We start from the raw sequence: 21,467 nt of genomic DNA on the forward strand, positions 1-21,467 counted from the left end.
AGCTTACATGCAAGTGTTCATTTTAAATCTAATGCTCTAAAACATGACCAAATGTAAGATTGAGCTCAAAATCATGATGAATTCATGGACTAAGGCTAGAATATGGGCTTGCATGCAAGAACTACCATGAAAACACTTCAAAATGCCAAGATATGAACATGCATGCATGAATTAAGCCTCAATTTAACACTTAAAACCAATTCTTGACTTTAAACTCTAATCTTCCATGAACCATGCAAGAATTAAACTTAAATACACAATTGAAAGGGAAATCTCCTACCTTAAGTCTTGAATTCCAAGCCTAGAAGCTCAAATACGAAATCAACCCTCAATTTCTCCAAGTCTCCAAGTTAAGTTTGATGAACACAAGTCTATACTCCTACTCTCTCTCTCTCAATCGGTTTTGTCTTCAAAGTGGCTGAGGAAATGTTGTATGATCAAGTGCAATAAGGCTTCAACATAGTCTCAGGTAGTGGCCCACTCAAGGGAAATTTCGTAAATAATTAGACTAATGTAATTTAACGTTATTTAATATAATTTAATCGCTCCGAACCAAATTTTAATTAAACCTACCATAAAATTCTATAAATCTTAACTAGCACATATATCAAGTCAATTTCTGATTCGGACGCCGATAAGGCTTTCAATTCGCAATTTAAAGTCAAAGACATGAACATATCATTTTATCGCAAACAGATAGAAACACGTAAATAATGCAATACACATGCATATTAATTCCAAATCCTTCCTAAATTACTGTTAAGCATAATTAATCATGAATTAGCATTAATCGGAGGTCGGGGTCATTACAATTACATTCTCAATTTCGTAAAAGTAAGGAATCGACAAAATTACAAGATCGCGAAACTTATTCCAACAATATTCAATGAATACATATTCCTTCTCCGATCTATCCTCTATCCTATCCAATTGAGGCTTTTCCAGCTGTTGGGCCCTTATTCAGAAAAAGAGTTGTTCGGCCTCATTTCAAACTCTGTTTGTTTCAGGGCCATCTCCACTTCATCCATATCTGCATAGTCCCAATAGGTCGAGTCTTTATTCTTGAAATCTGCATAGTTTTCAAGAAGATTCTCTGATTCATACTGAGTATGGATGTAAGTAGCATAAATCTCATCCAAAGCTTGACAGGTGGTCATATTATTCTTATGCCAGTGAAGCAAAAGTGGGAGCTGATCCAGAAAGGTGTAAAGTTCTGCCTGATAATTGGATTAAGAACATGGCATCCCGAAACAATATCACAAGCCCATTGAAGATTCTTCAAGGGAATGTCATTATGAAGAACTTCGAAGCATAAATGGAAAAAGGTTACAATAACGGTTTGGGCCTTATACCATTGGTAATCCAAAGGGGAAATAGGGGCTCGGTAGGCGAGAAAGTGTTGTCTTTCAAAAAGTGTGAGTTTTAATTCCTCGATCCAGTTTGAATTCGAAGGCAAAGCACGTACCGTAGGGTCCAAACTAAAAAATAGAGAATAATGTGGTTCATTTACAAAATTACGCCAGTCAGATGAGGAGAGCTTTGCCTTTTTGGTCGAACATGATGGACTAAATCCCAAACCCTCAGTTGAATTCGGGACCTTCCGTATTATTTTGCTCGGAAGGATCAAAGTGTACCACGCCGAAAGAAGATTGTCTTCCAAACAACGAATTCGGTCGAATGGTACGTAAGGATATACCACCGAGCTTTGATGAGATGGATGAACCAAGGTCGGATCATCAAACTTCACAAATCTGTGGTAAATTCACTCCATTGTTTGGGGATAGGATGGTTCTGGCCAAGTATCCTAGCCAGTAACAGCAGGAGCATGGACTGCTTTACCACACGTCGACATTTCAGAAGAGGAAGAAGAACCTCCAAGATCCATACAAGCAAATGTTGTTCGAAGCAAGGTTTGAATTCTATCATGACTTCCACAACTTGTTCCACAACTTGTATAAATGGAGGAAAGCAAATAAGACTACTTAATGAGGAGGTATTATTTCAAGGCTGACTATCTATTTCCCCTACTGCAATAGAGAACTTGTAGCTTAAGAAGTGTTGAAGACACACACACACATACACGCACACTCTTAAAGAGAGAGAGAGAGAGAGAGAGAGAGAGAGAGAGAGTTACTAGTGAAGGAAATGAAGTTGAAATGGAAATGTCAAAACTTTCCACATTAATACCCTAACTTAGAGAGAGAGAGAGAGATAGAGTTACTAGTGAAGGAAATGAAGTTGAAATGGAAATGTCAAAACTTTCCACATTGATACCCCAACTTTATATGGAAAAAATGAACCTACCTTTTAGGATAAAAGCCAAGAATATGGAAAGTTTCCACATACACTCACACTTTCACACACACAAACACACACACACACAGAGTTACTAGTGAAGGAAATGAAGTTGAAATGGAAATGTTAAAACTTTCCACATTGATACCCCAACTTTATATGGAAAAAATGAACCTACCTTTCAAGATAAAAGCAAAGAATATGGAAAAAATGAACCTACCTTTCAGGATAAAAGTAAATAAACTTTTCCTCTCTCCTTCTCTAAAGTTGTGTAACCATCTCTACATCTCTCTCTTTTTTTCCCAATAAACAAACAAATAATGGATTGTGGAAGCTCACTATACGACTCTTTTGAGCTTAAATCCTTTGAACGCCAACTTCACTTCACCATTTCTTTTAGAACCCTCTCTATGCATCGCTTATCCGATCACCACCACCCGCCACCACTTCTGCCACCGTAACAATCACCACAACCCATCTCCAAAAAATCCTCAAAATTTTCTCGGTCGTTTCACAAACTTCTTCGACCCATTTTTAGCCCCAAACAAGCGAAAGCAAGATCGTAAAACCCATTTCTTGCTATTTTCGACAGGTCGGGCCCGCTTTCGACCATTTTAGAAGTGCCGGAGAGTGGTAGCAGCGACGAGATTTCTCTGGAGTTTAAGTCGGTGGAGAAAACATTAGTTAAGCAAGCGGAGGAGTCATTTACTCTCCAAAAGCAAGTTGAGGATGTCGGGAATTAAGGGTCCGCTCAAATTATGGCCTTAACGACGCAAGTTAACAATCTGCGTACCCAGAAAGAAGAGATTGAAAATAGAAAGCTGATAAGCTTTCCAGTCTTTTGAAGAAACTTGAGGAGAAGAAGAAAGATTTGTTGTCTTAAATTGAGGATATGACAACATGGATTAACAATCTGCAATTGGAAGTGGAAACCTTACAGACCCAAAAAACCAAATTGGAAGAACAATTGGTACGTGATAGCAATGAAGCATCGGGTCAAGTCAAGGACCTGTTAGACAAGGTCAATGAAAAGCAACAGGAGCTAGGAAACCTAAATAGCTAGAAAATTGAATTTGAATCTCAACTGGAGAAAAAAATTCTAGAAATGTCAGAATACTTTGTTCGGATAGGAACACTGGAAGAGGAGTCAGAAAAAAATATTGCTGATCAACGGAAGATGCTCGAAGAAAAAAAGGGTCTTATGGTACAGGTGAAGGACCTAGAACGGGAGGTGGACTCTCTACGGAACCAGAATAGTGATTTGGAAGAGGAACTAAGAAGTAAAAAACACGAGACTGATCAGATGCTAGCAAAAAAAAGAGGTTGCAAGATCAAATTTCTGGATTGGAGGAAGACTACTGTGTTTATGAAATCCTGATCGAGGAACAACTAGGGGTCCAAGAAGAAGGAGAAACGAAGAGCTATGAAGATGATGATGATGATGATTTTGAGTTCCCTTGTGTGTGTGAAGACCCCACCTTTGTCGATGAGATCTTCTACAACGGCTAGGTCAGGCCTGTTTTCCCTATTTTCAGTAGAGATTTGTTGTTTTCTGATGTTGAAAATTGTAAAGGTGAAGTGAATTCTTATAAGCCTCCCACTCCGCCACCGATTCGAATTCTCAAGGACCACGATCCTCCGTCATGGTCCTCTTCCGAAGCCGACGAGCTCAATGGAGTTCTAGCAGGAACCTACTGTATCTGGAAACCAAAATTTGATACGTCTGAGGTAGCGAAGTCGCCAGAGAGATGTAAGAAGAGCAGCTCGACAGGATCATCAAAGCGGTGAAAGTTTCGCAATCTTCTCTATGGGAGCAACATCGACGACAAGGACACCTTCGTCTTTCTCGCTCCTTCGAATGCCAATTCGAAGAAGAAGAAGAACAATAAGAAGGCCTTCGAGAGAGCAATAGAAGTAAAAGTCGCCGGAAGAGTGAAGTCGACAATGGCTGGAAGAGGAGTGATGGTGGCGCAAGAGAGAGATTGGAGGCGGTTGTTGATGTTGTACAAGCAAGATTTGGTAGGGTTCTTTGCTAACGTGAACATGTTGAGTAGAAATCTCAAGGGAATGCTCTCACAAAAGAAAAAGGGAGACAAAAAGGCTAGGAATTCAACCCTTCGTCTGCTCAGGTAGTGTAACCAAAAGTTTAACAAATGCAAAGGTAGGAATGATATTATGCATACCTTTCATGTATCAAAACTATTTTACAACATATACGAATGTACAGATTAAAACAAAAAAAAACACACAAAAAAAAAAAAAAACACAAAAGTAACACAAGATAGAGACAAAATGGCCCCCGAACAACATCTTTACAAATTATCCAGCTCGGAAGGGATAGGAACCTTGGGATTCGACAAAGGAACTTGGGAATATAGCTCGGATGACTCTCCAACCTAGGGCTGGGCATAGGGTCACCCGACCCGCCCAAACCACCCTACCAGATCCGAACCGCGCATGTATTGGTAGTTTCGCAAACACATTAGGGTAGGGTGCGGTTTGGATTTGATCTAATTTTCGGGTTGTGGGCGGGTTGCAGGTTTGACCCGCACCCGCCCAACCTGCCCGCATAATTTTTATTTTTATTTTTTTTAAAATCTGACTGTTCAAAAAAGTTTGGCAACAATTTTTTTTTAATTGCATTTTGGTTTTGGATGAATGTAAGATAATGAATTTTTATTTTTATTTTTATTTTTTGCATTTTGGATGAAGGTAAGTTAATGAAGAATTACTTCTTTTTTTTTGTATTTGGGTTAGGAATGATGAATGTAGGATTTTTTAATTTGGGTTAGGAATGATGAATGTAGGATGAATGCAAGTTAATGATGAATGTAGATTTTGAATGATTTGTTTAGGTTACGAATTGAGATGAATGCAGGTTAATGATGAAGGTAGACTTTGAATGATTTGTTTAGGTTACGAATTGATTTTGTTGTGTTTTTTTATTTTATAAGTTTTTTTTATAAATTTTAATTCATTAATTATTAATGTTAGAGCATTTTAGAAAATGGGAGAAAAAAAGTCTAAAAGACATATTGATAAAAAATGGGGAAAAAAAAAGGGTTTAACAAAAAAATTTTGAAAACAAATTCAATCCGCAAACCGCCCGCAACCGCCCGCGCAACTGCGAATCCTATCCGCACAAACCGCAAACCGCATTGCGGACGGTTGTGGGTTGACTTTTCCTCAAACCATATACATGCGGACGGGTCCAAACCGAACCGCAAACCGTCCCAAACCGAACCGTGGACACCCCTACTCCAACCCCAATTCATTTCATTTCCGATCTTCAGCTTTCTTGGAAAAAGAAGTTTTACAGTTTCTTCATCTGGTTGGCATACACAGCATTTGCGTCATTCTAGGTGGCCTCAATACTCGCCTTCAGCTCTATCTCAAGTTGGCCCTTCATTGTCTCCTCGTCGACCCTCAAAGCCTCATAATTCGATCTTAATTTATCAAGCTAACGGGTGGCCGCTTCAACATTTTCTTCGGCCGACATCTAGCCTAGTTCGACTATTGCAATTCTATTCTCAGCACGTGTCAACTCCTCCTTCGAATGTTCCCTCTCCGTCAACAATCATTTCTTTTCCTCGGCGATAGATCTTTTTTTTTCTTCGATCTTGCGTTTCTCTTTATCATGTCAATCCTTCTCTTCGGTTAACCGAACCTCAGCCTCTATAAATTGGTTGACAGCCTATATCATCATACTCGTTAAAATTATAAAAGGCAACCGAAATTAGACATATACCATGATAAGCTTACCATTACCAGATTCTGGATTCCTTGGCCCAGAATTTGCTAGTTCGATTGTCCTTCCAGATGTCAGATATCCTTTGGAATATGCATACCTCGCGCCATCGCAAAGGCAACCCTAGCATAAGAAAATACAGAGTCAAGCGTATTTAAAGATCGACTCCCGATCATTGGTTGGAAAATATGTTTAATCGGGACCTCCACAACGTTCTTCGCATGCTCTTTGCTTACCTGAACACATTAACGACTTGACGACAGTTCTGCCATTTTAGGTGGATGATCGGCCGCTTTGCGTAAACTACGATCACTGGCATCCTGATTAGCCCTCTGAGCCGCCTTAGATTGCCTGGTCATCCGAAGACTCTGACAAACCAGTCGATAATAGAATTACCTCCGGTAAACGACTTCCTCGGTCTGCTTCTCCTAATAACAACGCATGCGACAATCCTACCTCTTGAGCTTCCGGAGCACAATCGAACACAAGGGACAAGACTACTCGTGGCAGAAATTGATCAATCAACACCTCGACCGATCGTGAGGCAGTGGCAGAACACCTCCAAACTACTTGTAATGCTTGCAAATTTACATCCAAGGACTCGTTTTGCCGATCTGTATTTATCACGTGATGATCTATAAAAACAAAATAAAAACAAGAGATAAAAAAACAAACACAACACAATGACGATCCACAAAAACAAACAAATGAATGACAGCTATATAGTCATGGAAATTATTGCGGCTCACTAGCACCCAGCTTTCGGGGTACAGTTGCAGCACCTTCAGCAAAAAGAGAGGAGGCAAACTGCTAACTCCTAGAGACCATGACCATATCTTCTAATTCTACGTCAAAGGACTTTCGGAGCACCCGAATAAGTGATCTGTCCGATCATGGTGCTTTGATGCAAAATAGAACGTCCCTGAGGGAGCTTGATATAGACTATAGCAATATTGTAACTCTCTCAAACCCAAATCCAAGCCCAACATATTATTCAGTGCAAGCATTGCATTTATAATCTTAAAAGCGTTTGTTGTCAGGAAAAAGGGTGGGACTCTGTAATGGGAGAGGATTTCACAAAGTCAGGGGTAGAGGGGAAACCTAACTCCACCATCCACTATCAAGGATACTAACCATGGAACCCTCTCGTCGTTGGGGAATAAGAAAATATCATCTGGACGTGGCAATTCACGCTAACAAATATATCGCAAGTAGATCGAAAATGGGATATACCATCAAAACTACTAAGTAGATACGCATACTTCCCCATCTGGATACAAACTCCTGGTAAAACTAACACCATATAAAAAGGATACACAAACACTTATAATTTGGATGATGATTTGAATTGCAGAAGTAGAGGACATGTGTCACCACCAGAAAAATCTTCGATTGATAAAGCGGTGGAGGCGCAGAATCCCGACTATTAATGCTAATGATTTAAGTAAAATGAGAGTAACCAGCACTCCCTTCTAACACGACTATTGCCTTCTTTAGATAAATGTGCCATCGCATTTAATGTGAAATAGTGATGGACATGTCGGACTGTCAACACATGTCCACGTGACGTCAACATATTGAGAACCTAAAAGTGAAAACCCTAAAAACCCTAACCCTAGCCGTATTTGGCAAAAATATTATGTCGATCTCTTGTTTTGCGCAAGGAACGGGTCTATGAGGATTCTCTCTTAAAACCTATCCGAGGGATAGTACTTTGGCTATTCGTTATGCCGATCTCTTGCTTTGCGCAAAGAACGAATCCATGAAGATCCTCTCTTAAAACTTATCAGAGGGATAGTACTTCGGCTATACGCTATGCCGATCTCTTGCTTTGCGCAAGGAATGGATCCATGAGGATCCTCTCTTAAAATCTATCCAAGGGATAGTACTTAGGCTATACGATATGCTGATCTCTTGCTTTGCGCAAGGAATAGATCCATGAGGATCCTCTCTTAAAACCTATTTGAGGGATAGTACTTCGGCTATACGATATGCCGATCTCTTGCTTTGCGCAGGGAACTGATCCATGAGAATCCTCTCTTAAAACCTATCCGAGGGATAGTACTTCGGCTGTACGCTATGCCGATCTCTTGTTTTGCGCAAGGAACGGATCCATGAGGATCCTCTCTCAAAACCTATCTGAGGGATAGTACTTCGGTCATATGCTATGCTGATCTCTTGCTTTGTACAGGGGACGAATCCATGAGGATCTTCTCTTAAAACCTATCTGAGGGATAGTACTTCGGCCATACGCTATGCTGATCTCTTGCTTTGTGCAAGGAACGGGTCCATGGAGATCCTCTCTTAAAACCTATCTGAGGGATAGTACATCGGCCATAAGCTATGTCGCTCTCTTTGGCCGAAGGAGCGGGTCCATACGGATCCTCTCTTAAAATATATCCGAAGAACAGTACATCAGTTGTACGATATGCCGATCTCTTGCTTTACGCAAAAACAAGTTTATGGAAATTCTTTTTCAAGATTTATCCAACAGATAGTGTAAATAGCTGAAACAAATTAGCCGATCTCTTGGAGTCTGCTCAAAGAATAAGGCTTTGGCATAAATTTAAATTTAAATGCATATAACTCAAGTAGTGCGATTGTTTCATCAAACACAGATCTATTAACTCAAAAAGAAAAAATTCGATTCATCATCTCTCTCTCTCTCTATATATAAATAAAAATAAACACACACACACACACACACACAAATGTTTCTCCTAACCTTATCCCAAGTATTACCAATCTCTACTCTCTCAGCAGTATTCTGATTGGCGACTTTGGGGCGTGGGTAAGAAACATTTTTGCTTAGCTCAGAGTCTGTTGGAACATTCGTGGCCTCCAGTGCCGATGTCTAGCCATCCTCAAATAACGTGTTCTCAAGCTTGACAAACTGCATCTCGCATACAGCGGTAGCCTCATTGTATCATTCCTCTTTCGCTACCTTTACCGCATTAGCCAGATTCTTCTTCGACGCAACAAGTGTTTCGGAAAGTTGTTCCTTCTCCATCTTCAAAGCATTGATCTCTTGTTCTATAGATATTAACTTTAAGTCCATAGCTTGAAGCTTTGCATCGGACTCTGCAACTTTGCCCTCCACACTTGCTACTCGCAGCTTAAGCTCTTTGGTCTTCTCAACTAGTAAGTCATTCGACGACTTCAACTTATCTACCGCCCTGACCAGTTTGTTATGGCGCACCATGGCTTCATACATGGAAAACAAACCCTACATGTAACCATTCAATTCAAACAAAGCATAGCCAACTAACCAACCAAAAATAAACGTACAATTAAGCAATAAAAAGGAGACACAACCACTTACTATCAAAGAAGAATGTAGAGTTTGTGAGAAAATAGCAATATTTGACTGTTCGGCAAGGTGTGGGACGTCAACCAGTAAAATTGAACTGCGACCAATCGCAGTAGCAACTTCAGCGCTACCCATAGCCGAATATGCATTCGTCAACTACTAATCCTTAAGGGCAGGCACCAAAGTGATCGGACAAATAACGACCACTGGTTCAGAAGCAGAGGCTGGAGATGATATCGTGGCAACCGCCGAAGGATCAGCGCAGCTCTTTTTCAGAACTTCGGTCGATTGATCGGATAGTTTTTTGCCCAATCATTGGACAGGAGAAATAGGGTCATCATAGACCACTACAGGATTAGGAGAATCGCTTACTATGACAATCGGCGAATGCTGGGGCCAATCGGCAGTTGTAGGGTTAGAAAACGTTTGCGAAGCAGATGTCATCGCCGTAGTTCATTCACGCTTCCTGGCCGCGATAATCTTCAAAAAGTTCTTCGGCGGCATGATGCTAGATATAGTGGCCTCCGAACTAGATGATTCTTCTTGGGATCCTTCTTCAAGAGCAACTTCTTCAACGTTCTCACGTAAATGAAGAAGGATAAAAAAATCAAAACCACCGTCAGCACCAAGATCTATGCCATCTGTGGTTATTACTATTCCGCAATGAGAAACGTATGTGAGCAAGACACGAGCAGCCCAACCTTGCCCTTGTTGTTCTGGTGGCCCTCTGTACGACTAAGCTAGCTGCAAAAGGGAGAGGTTTACTTGATCTTCCCACTCACTGGGATGGGTAAAGACTTCGGGAGCTGTGGTAAATGAACACAATTATTAGTAAAATTAGATGGAAAGACAGATACAAGGACAAAACAAATAAAGGTTACTTACAACCTAGACGCCTAGTGACCTTAGGAACAGGTCAGATCCAATCAATGCCACGAGGAAATTCCCAAATTCCCTCTATTATAACAAACACACGCCTTTACCAGAATCATGAAGCATTTGAACAAGTTGGCGCTTCACCGACCTGGGTTTGAAGTAAAACTTTGTTCTTTCTTTGGTGGTGGGAACAAAATTGTAACAGTACCTAATCTCAAATAGACCTAAGTTGATTCTAAGAATATCGTTCAGGGCCACTACTCCTATCACTATCCTAAAGAAATTAGGGGATAGCTGGGAAGGGGGTACCCCATAAAAGTGAAGCACCTTTCGAAGGAGGGGATGCAAAGGGAATCTAACTCCTTCCTCTACTATATCTATCAAGAGGAGAGGGATTCGTTCTTCAGAACCCTCCGACAAACTATCATCGGAGGTGGGAACTCAGGGATATTATACAAAGCCCTGAATTCAGCAATACTTTTTTTGGATTCGAAAGAGGACCTCAATCGATTCATTTTAGTCAAACAAAAGCTAACAAAAATGCAAAATCATAAGAAGAAAGGAGATGAACTTACAAATAACTTTTGCTGAAGGATATGGAAATGAATATAAGAGGTGAGGACGTGATGCGATGGGAGACGAAAGAGAAAAGGGCCAAAACCTTCGATTAAATACGTCCGACGCGAAATGGTGCATTGAAGAAGGAAATGACGGGTGTCATTATTTAAATAAGGATATTTAACGGATGCGTGTCACAGATGGCGCTGTTTTCCTAGGAGCCTACGAAAGTCGGCTAGGACACTTTCGGCAATCCTTTAGAAAAGAAACGTCGAAAGGGGGCCAATTGTGGAAGATAAAAACTCAAGCCCAAAGCCCAATCAAATTAAGATACGGCCCAAAGCATTTTTATTCGGCCAAGGAAAGTTCCAAATAAAGGCCAGGCCCAAATCCGTAAAAAATCTAGTTGCAAAGAAAACAAAGTCACATGATAGGAGATTTAAACAAGATTGTTTTCTAAAAAGAGAGCCGTGATATGAAGGAAAACCTTTGGATCAAATAGAAATCAACGATAGAGATCAAAAATGACAAAACAAAGGATATGAGATCAACCGACTCTGACAAACTGAGCATCTAATAAAGAAAATCCAACGATTAAGAATGTGAACCCATATCCGAACTAAATCTAGGTCATCTAAAATACAGCAGCTCTGACAATAACAGATCAAGACAACTGGTCCACTTGCCCGACTAGTGCCTGAAGACATAAAACACCATTAGATCGGGACAAATATCCAACGGTCAAGATACCAAGTGTCCACACTATAAAAGGGAAGAAGAAAATCGTTTAAAGAGAGGTACAAAAAAAAGATATTTTCTTTCAAAGAAACAAACAATATGTCTGAACTATATTCTAACTTGATCGTTAGAGTGTCCTTCCCGACCAACCATGGTCGAGAGAGATCACCGACGTCTTAGCATTTGTCTTTTCTACAAAGCAAAGGAAGGAGCAGCTCATCTCGATTTCTACAAAGCAAACTAGTATTTTCCTATCATTTCACTATCTCATTTCAATCTCATTGCTAAGTAAGAAAACTCTCAAAACCTTCTCTCTCTCTTTTTTTCTTTTTTTTTCTCCCTTCAAAATCAAATTTTATTCAAATGCCTATGAGGCTAAAAATCTTGATAGAGTTTTGTTTGTAATTGCATATGAATTTGGTGTTATATATATTAGATGCTTGAAGGTTATTTATACATTAGTAGTAGTAGTAAAATTATGTGGTTCTTAGTCTGATCATGTGGTTCTTAACTATGCCAAAATATTGCATAAATTTTAGAAAATTTTATACTCAAAATTTCGAGATGGTTTTTTTTCTACAAAGTTGTTAATAATGATGTCTAATTCATTCAGAAACTTTTGTATCAATTATTCTAGCTTTGTATGAATTTATATGAAATTTTGATTAAATCTAAATTTTTAGACAGATTCTGTTTCATGTTTGAAAAATTACTAAAAATTCTATATTAAATCAAATCTGATATTTTCTAAGTTAAAAATAAAATTTTAGAAGTCTAGGTTCATCCTCAATTTTTAGATTATGGATTTGATTTATAGATTTCAATGTGGAATTATTTTAAGAAAATATGACGAACCTGTGTATCATGTAATTTTATAGTATTATTTATAACTTATTTTTAGGAAATTCTTTCTGAAAAATGACCATAACATGTTTATTAAACATTTCAGATAATTACATGAATTTTAAAATTGTCTAAATAATTTAATTGTAATTTTTACCACGAAGATTGTGTTCTGAAAATTCTAGACAGAATATCAAAGAATTAAGATTATCAATTCAATTATTTATTAGAACAAAAAAATAAGTGTTGTGCTAATCTATTTAATTAGATATTGTAAATTAGTAATTCATGCATGTGTGTTGTTGTGATTTATTTTAGTATTTAAAATTATTATTTCACACCATAGCTTGATTTAACTGTTTACAATAATTTGTAAACATTGATGAATTATTGTAGAATGTATATGTTAATATTTTCTGTTGAAAATGGTATTAATTTTTGTAATTATTAGTGTCTATTATGGAAGTTAATTAAAATGATCAACGAAGTGTACGAAATTAACGGTAGATGGTTAATACCGGTTGTTCAGGGTGAGTCCTAGTTTTAAATAGTTTAAAAAATTAATGGTTGACAGTTGATATTGGTTCAGGGTGAGTCAGGGTTTTGAGAATTCTTACATGAGTTGTGTCATGAAACCCTAAGATGGCACATGACTTATTTGAATAATTTTCAATATTCAGTTTTGGAATAAGGGTGGTGGCACATAGGGAGGTTACATACCCCTGACAGATTGTTTCCCTTGGGGCAGACCACGTATGCCACTACTTGGGTATGTAACTCTGGGCGTGGGCATTCTTGGTAGTTACGGTTGGTAACACTTGAATATTTGACCAAGGGGGGTTTTCAAATTAACCATGGTCATGACTTAGTGGTTGATAAGTTAACTCTCTTTGGTGAGATTTTGAGTGCCACCTAATTTATTAAAATAGTTAAAATTATTTTAATGGTTGTAATTTATATTTGTGAATATATTGTTATATCATGTTTACAATCTCGTTATTTTCCTCTTAAAAAGAAAGATAGGTTTGTTGTTTTTTTCTTACGAAACTCATGGCATATGTTTTGTTACCCTAGCGTTTTATGCTAGATTTTGACGATGAAGGAATAGAAGCTGAAGATGGAGTTAACGCTAACATAGAGCCTTAGCTGACTTGAAGCCATGACTGGAGTTGAATAAATTTTATTATCTTATGTATTAGCTATTAAGGACTTTATAATTTCATTAAATGTTGTATTTGGATAATTTTAAGTTTTTATTTAATATTGTTTGAACCTTTGGTTATGTACGAGAGTTGGAATTTCCTATTATGATGTCTAGTTTTTAATTTATTATGTCATTTTGTTTATTTTATTGCCCTTGATGTTTAAAAAATTTGGGGTGTCACAAGATAAGAAAAAAATAGGTGTTTTGTGGAGAGAAAAATATAGAGATTTGAACAAATAATTGGTTTGTGGAAAGTGAGAGAGAGAAAAAGATTTGAACAGATAGTGGGTTTATGGAGAAAGAGAAAAATTTGAACAAATAGTGAGTTTGTAGAGAGAGAAAGATAATTTGAACAAATAGAATATAAATTGTAACAGATAGAAAAAACAAGCTTGTTGAATTTCAATAAATAGGAAAAAATAATCTTGGAAAATTTCAAAACAGATAGTGGGTTTATGGAGAAAGAGAGAAATTTGAACAAATAGTGAGTTTGTAGAAAGAGAAAGATAATTTGAACAGATAGAATACAAATTTAAACAGATAGAAAAAACAAGCTTGTTGAATTTCAATAGATAGGAAAAATATACTTGGTAAATTTCAACAGATGGGAAAAAATAAGCTAGAAAAATTTCAACAGATAATTTTAGCATACAGATTTTTGAATAGATAATTTCAACAGCTAGATTTTTTGAATAATTTGAACAAGTAGATTAAAAAAAACTAACATAAAAATGTAAAATTGAAAACAAAATGTCATCCAAAATAACACAATGTATTTCTCACCACAATATTTTACAAAGTATGTACTTCTCACTAAGAAAAACTATCCTGTGGGTCTAACGCCTCAAGGAATACTCAAATTGGATTTATCATCAGTTTTTCAAAAAAGAAACCCAACAAACCCACTATTTGTAGTTTTTTTTTTTTTTGGTCAATTGTGTAAAGGAAAAAAAAAAAAGATCCATGTAATCGAGTAGAACTACAAAATGTAATTGTTGGCTTATTTTTCTTATGAAGGAAAATATCATAAATGCGAGCGTGCCAGCAAGGATTTAAAAATTCTTACAGATTAAATTTAAGCCAATTATCAAGCGATTATGTTGACGATTCTTTTGCCTCAATGAAGAGGACTTCAAAATTGCCAAGTGTAAAGAAAAGAAAAATTAGCAGAAGAAAGATGGAGACAGAGAAAGATGATTGAGTGAACAATCAAAGTAACAATTACTTATCTCTACTCATATGCTTTGAAAAAGAAGTGCATAAAATGCTTTGAAAAGGAAGTGCGCAAAATAAAATGCAGAAAAATATAAATGATAAGAAAAATATAAATTAATTGTCTTTGATTTGAGTTCTAAATCTCCCTACAATGTAGTCATAAATGGCTATTTATAGGCAAACATTTGTTAAAAAAAAACTACCTAAGAACTTTCTTATTCTTCCATCTCCTCCATTTCAATCTCCATGATCTTCCATAATTTCTTTCAACCTCCACTTCATATTCTATACTCTTCATGTTCTCCATCATCTTTTTACATTTCATAACCTCTCATAACCTCTAAATGAGGAGGAGAGTGCCACATGTTCTGCAATTGTACAAATAATAAATAATAATAATAATTATAATTTATGGTGCCAACAATAATTTATTTATTTTTTTCAATTTTTAAAAATGAAAAATAAAAAATAAAAAAGCGTAACCCCACTATAATAAAAGCTACCTAACTCTTACGCAAATTTTTAAAATTATACAACTATAAAGTCCAATAAATTTCACGAAAGTATTAAAGCTTGAGACATTAATGTCCATGCATGAACATGGATCCATACACACAGGACGCTCACAAAGAGGCAGCCATGATGATCCAAGAGAGTGGACAAACCCGGATACTTTTCAGGTGAAAGGATGGGAACAGTTGAGGGACAACAACGTTTTGAAATCACGAGTCATGACCAGCATAAAGTGAAGTGACCCTTTACTCTTTTCTTTTCTATTATAAATTATAATCGATTATTTATTTATTTTTTATTTGTGGAAAATTTGAAGTTGAAGTTTGGCGACAAAGCTCTTGTGCAATTGCACTACAAGCTTATTATTTTGTATAAGTTGGTTTGCACCAAAGAGAGCTTATTAAATGTTTTGCTTTGGATAATTCAAGAATAGGTAGATCATTTTAATTTGGGGACTACTAACTTGAGAATATATTGACGAATGCTTATCATAATTGGAGAGGAGGTATTAGCACCAAAGTTTGAAGTGTCAATCTTTGACTTATATAGGTTATGGCGGTGTTTGGGAGGATGTGGGGTGGGTTATTTTAGTCTTAAATTTGAAAAAAGTCAAGTAGCCTTTACTGTAGCTGAACCAATGATTTATATTTAAAAAAAAAAAAACAGCTCGGCAGCCTACATTGCCACTTGACAGTGCACTAACAGCCTACCACTGTCACTTAGCAGGCTGTCCCACCGGTAGTAAATGACACTTTTGCCTCTTTACACCAATTTTGAAAAAAGTGAGATTAGAGACAAATTTGTCATTTCAGTCTCAAATATCATTTCAAACACATTTTTTAATACAACAATTCAAATAAAAATCTATCTCATATTTCCAAACACAAAAACTAAAATGGTTTACTAATAGCCAAAAAGCCTAAAAGATAGCCATTTCCCAAACACTCACTATGTTTGGTGTGTGCTTTTTTTTTTTTGTGTGTGACTATTTTAGTCAAAAAAATAAAATAAGTTAAAAAGTTAATAAGATAAAATGTCACATTCAAACCATAATTATTTTATTTTTTTTCTCACAAAAATAAAAAAATTCAAAAAATTCATCCCAAACAAGACTTTTTAGTCCCAGGCTAAAATAGCCAAAAGATTAAAAAGCTAAAAAATTAATCCACATCCCAAATTAAGGCATAATGTGTTATTGAAAACCCTACCACAAGAAAAACAGAAAAAAGGTGAGTTTTTTTCCTAACCCAAAAGTAAGGGAAGGTAAGATGAGATGACTATACCATTTGATGGTAATGGCTTGCCTCCAGTTCACCATTTAAATTGGAGTGTAGAGTATGGTCTATTGGGCTCATTTTTTTGGTTTTTTTTCAATAATTTGAACAGTTCACATTTTAGGGTTTATTGAGTACATTATTTCTGTAAAACATTATGTTGATCGGATAACAGATACTATGTATTTGGATCACTTTTTTATGAACAGTTAATTTTTTGACCATCTATTTTTTTAAACAAAAGTGATCCGAATACATAATATCCGTTATCTGATCAACGCGATTTTTTATAGGGATAATGTACTTAACAAATCCTAAAATATGAACAGTTCAGATTATCGAAAATGGGCTCAAAAGTAGGCCCAATGGACCAAACTAGATTGGACTGTCTCAAACCTGAACTAGAGGCAGTCCAAACCCCCGTTTGACTATACCGTTTTTTATATGCGAATATGTAGGTGTTCCTTTAGCTACTCCTCTGATTTTGAAAAAAAAAAAGAAGAAAATATTAATTGAAAACTAAAAAGAATATGGATACACTAATAGAATAAGAGTACCTTAATTTGATATGTCAAATTTGTGGTAATTCAAGAGCTTTATTTTGACATATCAAATGAACTCCATCTAGTGTACCAAAAGTTGATATGACTTTTGGCCATGAAGACCACTTCATGCCTTTTTTTTCTTTTTTTCAAATAGAAAAAGACTAAAGGTACACAAAAGAGGTTAAAATTTTAAAATAATAGAATAATATATTTAATATATCGGGTAGAGAACATTCATGTCAAGTTGACATATGTTAATTTGCCATCCAAACTATCAAAAAAATTTGATATACCAAATTTTGAAGGTTTGAGTGAACATGCTCCAAGGTCACAATAAAATGACAATGAGAATGAAAATAATTATAAAATATTGGCGATAAAAAATAATTACAATAGAAATGTAAAGTCAACAAACTTTCTCCATTTTTCGATTTTACTCTTTCCTCTTATTTTTTATTTTCCTATGCAACTCTCAATCACCAACCATCATCAGCCATCACCATTGTCACTCCAGCTCTCCTCGCTATTATAACCACCATTGCTATCCTCTTCACCACCTTCAGCCCCACATCTACCAACCCACAACACCTTTTAGTATTTTGCTAACCTCATCACCAATGTCCAACCTTTTCACTTACTTTTCCCATATTGCAACCCCCTCTTCTATCACTCATAGCAAAATCATACATATCTCTCCCTCATTTTTGTTGATTGTGATCTTAGTGTTTATTAAGAAGGCAACAAATGAGCTGAAGAAAAAAGATAGCAAGGTATGTGATTGCAAGTGGAATGAAGGGATGCTCGTTGTAAGGAAAGGTTGGGTAAGGAATGTGAAAGAGGAATGAGTGGCATTGAGGGAGGGTATGGAGGGTTGAGAAGGACATATTATATTTTGGGTATGGCTTATAAGTTATTTTTTTGCTTATTATAAAAAGATGTATAGAAAAGTAAAAATATGATGTGGTTCAAATAAGTCTTTTTTGGGGTAAATACGTGATTCAAATAAGTCAATAAGTTAATAAATTGGCTTTTTTAACCTTCGTTTGGGATGAATTTTTCTAACTTGAATTTTTTTGACTATTTTAGTAGGATTAAAAAGTTGTGTTTGGGATGATAATATGTGTGTTTAGTTTCAATTTTATAGATTAAACTTTTTGAAAACTGAGTTTTTTTAAGACTGAGTTTTTTTTTTTTTTTTTTTTGTTTTTTATGTTTTTTTGTTTTTTGTTTTTAGTGAATATTTTTAAAATTTTAAGTATTTTTTTAACTTTTTTAGATACACCTCACTTAAATGTATCTAAAAAGTAAAAAAATTGTGAAAAAATATTTTAAAAAATTAATAAATATATAAAAATATGAAAAATCCACTGAATTCTCGTATTTTGTTTTATATTTTTGATATTTAGTGAATTTTTAAAAAAAAAATTCACAAAAATTATACTTTTTATGTGTATTTATGTTAGGTGTGTCTAAAAATTTAAAAAATTGCTTAAAATATTAAAAAGATTCAGTAAAAATAAAAAAATAAAAAAAACAAGAAAGTAGAGTTTTTTGAAAAGTATTTTTGAAAACAACAATGATTCATCCCCCCTTTTCCCCCACCCCTTTGACCCCCTCTCTCTCTCATTGGTTACATTTTCTTTTTCTTTTTCTTTTTTTTCCTGCTCCTCCAATCACCACCTGCCACGTGGCAAAAGGGGGGTGAGGGGGTGACCCCAAAAGGGGGTCCCAAGCATTATTCTTTTGAAAAATAAAAAACAAGCCAAGTAAATAATTTTTTTTTTGTAACTGATTTGATGGTTATGAGAGAAAAAATAAAATAATTATAATTTAGATATGATATTTTATTTTATTGATTAAAATAACTTATATTATTTTAATTGACTAATTTAGTTTCAAAAAGTTCATTCCAAACAACACCTTTGGTTCATCCCAAAAGGGATTTAGAAGGAGAGAGAGAAGAGAGAAAAGGGAAGGATATTTTTGTCATTTCAAGATAAATTTTATAATAATTTTTTTCAAGTTTATATATATTGCAATTTTTTTCAAAAATATTTTCATATTTGTTTTTTTAAAAAATAAAAATGAAATTGATAGGAATCGGGTTGGGCCACCGCCGTAGGTTGCTTGTTTTCTTCTTCTTATTTTTTAATTGGCTCTTTACCGTTTCGCTGTAATTCCATTGGGGTTCTCCCCGTAAAAAAAATTCAGCTCCCCTTCAATCACCAAATTGCTGGAAGACAGGCTAGATTCATCAAAATAATATTAGAAATGTCGAAAATTTTATTAAAATTTTTATTAAACATCTGTGTAAAATCTATATTATATGATTTTTATATCATCTATATAAGATATTTAATAAAATTTTGATAGAAATATTTTTTATTTATAGATATTTAATAAAATTTCAAAATAATATTAGAAATGTCGAAAATTTTATTAAAATTTTTATTAAACATCTGTGTAAAATCTATATTATATGATTTTTATATCATCTATATAAGATATTTAATAAAATTTTGATAGAAATATTTTTTATTTATAGATATTTAATAAAATTTTGGTAGAAATATTTTTTATTCATCAATGCTCATCAAAGATATGCGTGATATTTTGTACAGTCGGGCCAAACGCATAAAATATCGGAAGCAACACGTGTCCGTTCATTGAGCCCAATCTCCCGTACCCGTTCACGTGGCAGACACAAGGCTTCTATGCCGCACTCTCGAATTCCAGAAAGGCTCGAATCGGATTGCAAAAAGTGTTTCTTTTCACAAAAGTCGCTCATAAAATCTCCGCCAAAGGTCCCTCTTCTTCTCTCTCTCTAAATATACATACATGTGCCATGGATGCTCTGCTTTCACCACAGCAGGGCACGAAGATGCCCCACTCACCTCTCTGTGATTCTTCTATAAAGTCTAGTTCGTTTGCTTTAGCTGTTTCTAGGAATGTTCATCGTTCTTTCATTACATCATATCGTACCTCCCTCATGGGGTAACAATTCAACAACTTCAAAACATTATTGAACTCTCTGATTTTCATTAGAATTTGGCTTGAAGGAAATGGTTTCAGCAATTTGATGACTCAAATGTTAATGTTGTATCAGGTTGAAGTTAAGTAGAAGAAGGCAGAGTAATAACACTGAGCAAAGAGTTTTCAGTACGGTATGCTATATGTATGTATATATATATATATTTTATAAGGTTATTAATAATTCCCCATTTAACCCCTTGACTATTGGCTTGGCTTAGGTTAGACAAGGGGGCCGTGGCAAACATAAGACTGCTAATGTATATGGTCGCCGTACAGAAGAACGTATGCTTGAGGTACATTTTGTTTGTATATATGTTTATGGGGCTGGTTGTTATGGCTTAAAATCAGTGTGTCAGATTGTTTGACGTAGCTTCTAATTATAGTTATTAGTCAGAAATAACTTAAATAAGCTGAAAAGGTGTTGATTATTTGGAAGTTGAGGAGGGATTCTTTCAGCTTTAAAAAAGCTCTAGTTTTGCATTTGACAACTTGGTTTCAAATATTTCTAGTGGCTGCTCAAGGTCTTCTAGTTATAGGCTAGAAGGGGAATCACACACACATACACACACACACAAGTACCTTTAATGCTTATTTATCTTTGTCAATATATCTTGTCATTGGAGGTAAGAGAAATGTTTAGGAAGAGTGTATAGGAAGAGAATTGTCAGTGGAGGATAGGAAGAGTGTATACAAGTACCTTTCAAGTTTTAATTGCTAATGCAGAAAATAGTCCCTTTAGGGTCAGAGTCTGGAGTGGAGGTGCTTGATGTTGGCTGCCCTGGTTTGGTTAGGGTCTTTGTTAGGCCTATGTTTTAATCAGAGTCCTTTTTTCTCCCCTTCTCCATTGCTTGTACTTGGGTGGTGCCCCTTGGCACCTTCTTCATTCTCATGTTTGATTACTTAAAGAATAATGCTTGGGACCCCTTTTTTGGGGTCACCCCCTCACCCCTTTGCCATGTGGCAGGGGGCGATTGGAGGAGCAGGAAAAAAAAGAAAAAGAAAAAGAAAAAGAAAAAATAACCAATGAGAGAGAGAGGGGGTCAAAGGGGGTGGGGGGAAAAGGGGGATGAATCATTACTCTTACTTAAAAGGAGAGAAAAGTTTTGTGAGGGAATTAACATTTTTAAGTCCCTTGAAAACACAACAAAAACACACACACACACACACACACACACACATATATATATATATTTATATTTTGACATTAATGGAATTCTCTTTTTAGGTTTGCGTGCAATTTAATGTATCCCTTGTTGAGAGGAAGTTGGTTCTTCGATCCTTCATTGTAATTAACCTCACTCTCGTCCGACGTTAC

At 35.8% G+C, this 21,467-nt stretch overlaps 1 protein-coding gene across 5 annotated transcripts in view; it reads left to right on the forward strand.

Moving 5' to 3' along the window:
• Nucleotides 1-19,714: 19,714 nt before the first annotated feature.
• Nucleotides 19,715-21,467, forward strand: part of LOC114275677 (isoamylase 3, chloroplastic) — a 44,142-nt gene continuing 42,389 nt past the window's right edge. For 2 of the 5 annotated variants that reach the window (XR_014362916.1, XM_082917515.1), the window contains exons 1-4: nucleotides 19,829-20,113; nucleotides 20,226-20,283; nucleotides 20,371-20,445; nucleotides 21,378-21,437. Coding sequence is in view for 3 of the 5 variants with exons in the window: in XM_082917515.1 (XP_082773641.1) it covers nucleotides 19,965-20,113; nucleotides 20,226-20,283; nucleotides 20,371-20,445; nucleotides 21,378-21,437 (342 nt within the window). In the remaining 2 variants the exon portion in view is untranslated. Of the gene's footprint in view, nucleotides 20,114-20,225; nucleotides 20,284-20,370; nucleotides 20,446-21,377; nucleotides 21,438-21,467 lie in introns of all 5 variants that reach the window. The other 3 variants (XM_082917517.1, XM_082917516.1, XR_014362917.1) reach the window with 3 other exon arrangements.

This window comes from Camellia sinensis, chromosome 3 (genome assembly GCF_055761805.1).
Source record: "Camellia sinensis isolate YWXY chromosome 3, ASM5576180v1, whole genome shotgun sequence".
Classification (NCBI taxonomy): domain Eukaryota; kingdom Viridiplantae; phylum Streptophyta; class Magnoliopsida; order Ericales; family Theaceae; genus Camellia; species Camellia sinensis.